The 5,072-nt window shown below is 29.2% G+C and overlaps 1 protein-coding gene across 2 annotated transcripts in view; it reads right to left on the bottom strand.

The window, feature by feature from the left end:
• LOC126898858 (uncharacterized) overlaps positions 1-2,449 on the bottom strand; it is a 14,037-nt gene extending 11,588 nt beyond the window's left edge. For both annotated transcript variants that reach the window (XM_050673264.1, XM_050673265.1), the window contains exon 1: positions 2,160-2,449. In XM_050673264.1, the coding sequence (XP_050529221.1) occupies positions 2,160-2,273 (114 nt within the window). In that variant the 5' untranslated portion in view covers positions 2,274-2,449. The remainder of the gene's footprint in view (positions 1-2,159) is intronic.
• Between the last annotated feature and the right edge of the window lie 2,623 nt (positions 2,450-5,072).

The following is a 5,072-nucleotide window of genomic DNA, read 5'->3' as shown; positions in this document are numbered from 1 at the left end:
TTTTTTTTTTCATTTCATAATACATAAAATAAGCTTTAATTTGATATATGTTTAAAGGACGCAGTATTTCCGGAACATTTTCAACAATTAAGTTGAAAAAGTTANAGCAGTATTTCCGGAACATTTTCAAAAATTAAGTTGAAAAAGTTTAGTTTTTGTAAAAAAGTTGCAATTTTAAATCCCCCCCATGAGCAGGTTAAGTGTTAAATTTTCAAAAAAATTATATCATATGAAAGGAAAATATCTAAGGTTTTAGTTTAAAAAAAAATTATGTTGATTTGTTGATTTTTGACAAAGTTATGGAAGTTTTAAGAAAAAAAAGTGAAAAAAATGACAAAATTTGTCGATTTTTAAATTTGTAATTTTTTTGGATATTTCCCCCATTTGCGGGGAACGAGGGAAAATTTTTAAATTTTTAAGGGTAATGTCTTCAACTAGATACAATTTGTGATCTTTTGACGTATTGTTAAAAGAAATCGGTCCAGTGAGAGCTGAGAAAAAGTAGTGACAGACACAAAAAAAAAAAAAAAAAAAATAAACACATCATGGTAAAAAAAATACCTTCTCAGCTTCGCATCGAAGCTAAAAGTATGTCGAATAAAAGAGGGATATAAAAATTATTTCTCATAAAAAAAATTGTATTGATCCATACACTTTTCAATAAGTTATAGCATTATAAAATTAAAAATATATAAAAGAATTTTTTTACATAAATCGTATTTTTTAGCTTCGATGCGAATTAATTAAAAATTAATTAATTAAAAAGCTTAATTTTACCATGATGTGTTTTTTTTTTTTTTATGTCTGTTGCCACTTTTTCTCAGCTCTCACTGGACCGATTTCTTTTAAAAATACGTCAAAAGATCACAAATCGTATCTAGTTGAAGACATTACCCTTAAAAATTGAAAAAAATTCCCTCGTTCCCCGCAAATGGGGGAAATATCCAAAAAAATTACAAATTTAAAAATNTTGAAAAAAATTCCCTCGTTCCCTGAAAATGGGGGAAAAATCCAAAAAAATTACAAATTTAAAAATCAGTATATTTTGTAATTTTTTTTCTTAAAACTTCAATAACTTTTTGAAAAATCAACAAATCAACATAAATTTTTTTTATACTAAAACCATAGATATTTACCTTTCATTTGATATCATTTTTTGAAAATCTATCACTTTACCTGCTCATTGGGGGGGATTTAAAATAGCAACTTTTTTCCAAAAACTAACTTTTTCAACTTAATTTTTGAAAATGTTCTAGAAATACTGCGTCCTTTAAACATATATCAAATTAAAACTTTTTTTATGTACTATAAAATGAAAAAAAAAATTTGTCCCGACGACCTATCTTCTATGCGCAAATGGCTACCATATTCAAAAATATGCTATTTTAACAAATTTTTTTTTTTAAATTAAACACTATCTACAGATTTGCATCGAAGCGTTTCTTATGATAGTGATTTTAATCACTGTCAGATTTCATCTATACTGCCATATCTATCAACTATGCCACGACCCCACTGTGCCGCCACCCCACTTTGATGTCTGTTTTCACCGTGAAGACAAAATAAAGTCCGAAATTTTTGTTTTCCATAATAAAGTATATTACATTAGCTTTAATTTAAGATATATATAAAAGTGTTAGACCTTCTTCCGGAATACTTTCAAAAGTTAATTTTTGTGATAAAGTTGTTATTTTAAATCCCCCCTGTGGGGAGGTAAAGGATCAAATTTATAACAAAAAATATACCAAATGATAGGTAAAGATATCAAGCATCTATAAAAAAAAATTATTTTGATTTTGTTTATTTTTGAAAAAGTTATGACAGTTTTATCAAAAAAAATTTCGAAAATTAGCGATTTTTAAATTTGTAATATTTTTGGAGATTTCCCCCATTTACGAGGAACGACGAAATTTTTTTCAATTTTTGAGAGTAATGTCTTCGACTAGATACGATATGTGATCTTTTGACGTAACGTCGTAAGAAATCCGTCCAGTGAGAGCTAAGAAAAAGTGGTAACAGACAAAAAAAAACACATCTTAGTAAAAACAATACCTTCTCAGTTTCGCATCGAAGCTAATAATATAATGTATAATATATGAATATTCATACTATCGAATAACAATAATATTTTGTCTAAATAAATATCTTTATAATGGTACTTTTGTAAAGCGATTTTTTCTTATTGGACAAATATTACATCTGATTTGTTGATCACTCGTCGAAATATCTGGATTCAGACTTTCTTTATTTTTTTGTGAAGTACATCCAGTCATTTTTATTATTTGTTATCGAAGACAGAATGATAAATATGGCTGTTCGAGACGTTTTATCATGTATGGATTAGTGAGCTCTTGTCCCAAAGTTTTTAAATATTCTTGACGAGTTATCATTTTACCTGTATTTTTGCGATATATAATTTGACTGTTTATCCCAGCAATTTTCAATGAAAAAAAAACAGATAGGGGTCATCGACAACTAATTCTTGACACTGAGTACTCGCCTTTCATTTCGTCTACTACATCCACTCCACCTTTAGTATTATTAGTACTTCTGGTTTTTTTTGGTTACCGAATTCCTGGTCAATCATACCTTGATCATGCATACTTGATATCATAATGACATTTTTATTTTTGTTTGGAATATAAGATGTAAGTAAAAGGTCTTATCCATAACAAAACAAAGTCGAATTTACCTCTCTTTTTTTAGTTTCTAAAAAAACTGGAGGAATTTTCCTTTTGTTTCTTCTCAAAGTGCCCACTACGGTAAGATTATGATTTTTTAGTAACGCATTAGCCAATGGAATTGAATTGTACCAATTGTCCATAGTAATATTTCGGCCAGTTTTTGATATCGGCGCAATTAGTCGTTTTACAATACTTGACGGAGAATTGTCAATTTTGAAATAGCCATCCGGCTGAGTTCCTACGTAAACCTCCATATTAGACATATAAAATGAGCGAGAATTAACGAGTGCTTGAATTTTGATGCAGTATTTATTTGGCTTATTTGGTATATATTGTCGAAAACTGCAACGCCCTCGAAACCTTTCTAGCATCTCATCTATAGTGCAATTCTCTCCTACAGTATAATTTTCTTTACATCGCCGAAAAAAATCATCGAAAACTGTACGAATAGGTAAGAGCTTATCTATTGTTCTTCTAACGTTCCTTGTTTCAATATTATCAAATCTAACAGCTCGAAGTAATAAGGAAAAACGTTTTTCTGACTGCCCGGAAATATTCAGAACAAACCCGTCAGTTGCCTACAAATCGTGTAGGTTCTAATGATTGCTACGTAAATACCCAGCCAATTACAATAATCCTAAAAGGGCCTGATGAATCACGTTAGTAACTTGACGAACCTGATCAATTGTATAGTGCTTGTTACGGAGGTCAAATTAGTGATCAGGTAAAAAATATTTTTCCTCAATCAGTAGTTTATTTTTTTAAGAAGAACTTTTTCAAAAAGCTTAGATAAACAAGGAAAAAGCGAAGATGTTACCTGCTCTGATGGTTTTCCTGGTTTGAAAACATTATAACTTGAGCTTTTTTCCAAAGTTTCAGAACGTATTCAGTTCACAAAATTGCATTGAAAATGTGTGTCAGATGAACAATCGCCTTCTTAGGTAATTCTTTTATCATTTTCGGGCTGATTTCATCGTAACCCGGTGCTTTTTTAACACGCTTATATTAGTTTCACCTGCATGTATGTATGTATGTAACTCTCCAAGCGCCACGCGTTATCGCATATTCCGTCGTCTATGGCCTTGAGACTAGACTGTCATAACGCAGTCACCCCACCCCACGCCTCGCTCACCACACGACGGCAACACTATTCCTATAAAAATTTATTTTTAGTTATCGTACCCGTATACGCGTGATTGTCATCAATATTATATATATATATAAACAAATTTTTATTTTGACTGACCAATACCATCCGCGTGTCATACAGCTTACGTAAATATTCCTACCGCCGTTTATACCTCAGGTATAACGTTAGTCCGACCCGCCCGCTCACAAAACACGGTTATGCCTAGTGCATGATACATTTACGTACTTAAGTCGCATTATTTGTATATATTAGGCTGGTCCTTATTTTTCAACTTTATAATAAATTGTGCGGCACCCCCTAATTTTGTTTATTTTTAGATAATAANTCATTAATATTTTTATCACACTAAAGTAAAGCAGACGCCAAAATATACGTGGCTTTTCGGCTAGATACGTTTATTCTGTCTAGAATGAGTACCCCGATTGTAAATATCAACATTGGTGACAAAAAAATAAAAAATAATTTTTATTTTTATAATTATAAATATGTATTAATATGTAATATGTATGTATATATAGCTAATGCCAAATTTTAAAATAAAAAAATGTAAAAAGGAAACAGTAAAATTTGACGATATTTTCATTTATTTTTTAACGATTATTCGATAAGTAAGGATTCAATTCAAAGAGCTCGTAATTTTAATAGAAAAATTATAAATAATAAAATAATCCAAACCAAACACCGCTTTAATGGTTCACTGGGACGGAAAAAATGTAAAAAGGGAACAGTAAAATTTGACGATATTTTCATTTATTTTTATGTACATCGTATATTCTAGCGTACGTTCTAATCTAAAAGAAAAGGTAGTAGTTTTAAACATTAGTGGAAAAAATGTTTTCCTTTTAAAAATAGACACAAATATTAATCAAATTAAAAAAACAAAAAAGAAAAAAAAAATTTTTTTGGTTTACTTAAGTGTTCGTTGAACTTAACCATATCTTTGAGCTTTTTATGGACTTTACACAATCAATTTTGGACATAATATTTTTTTTTTTAATTATTATTATTCGGCATTAAAAAACGAACAATTTAGATGTACTAAGTAAGAAATTTGAACAAAAATTGAATAAATAATGACATTTTATGTTTTTTTGAGTATTTTTGGTCAATTTTCTTAAAACGCGTTGAGCGACCTGTAAAAATTTTTTTTTTAATCTCAAATTTTCATAAAATGTTTATTTTAATGTATATAATACATTTATGAGGTATCTCATAAACATTTCGAAGATCGATTTTTT

Source organism: Daktulosphaira vitifoliae, unplaced genomic scaffold (assembly GCF_025091365.1).
Source record: "Daktulosphaira vitifoliae isolate Bord-2020 unplaced genomic scaffold, ASM2509136v1 Scaffold_2, whole genome shotgun sequence".
Taxonomy (NCBI): domain Eukaryota; kingdom Metazoa; phylum Arthropoda; class Insecta; order Hemiptera; family Phylloxeridae; genus Daktulosphaira; species Daktulosphaira vitifoliae.
Note: the sequence above shows the minus strand (reverse complement) of the source record. Positions and strands in the feature narration are given on the sequence as shown.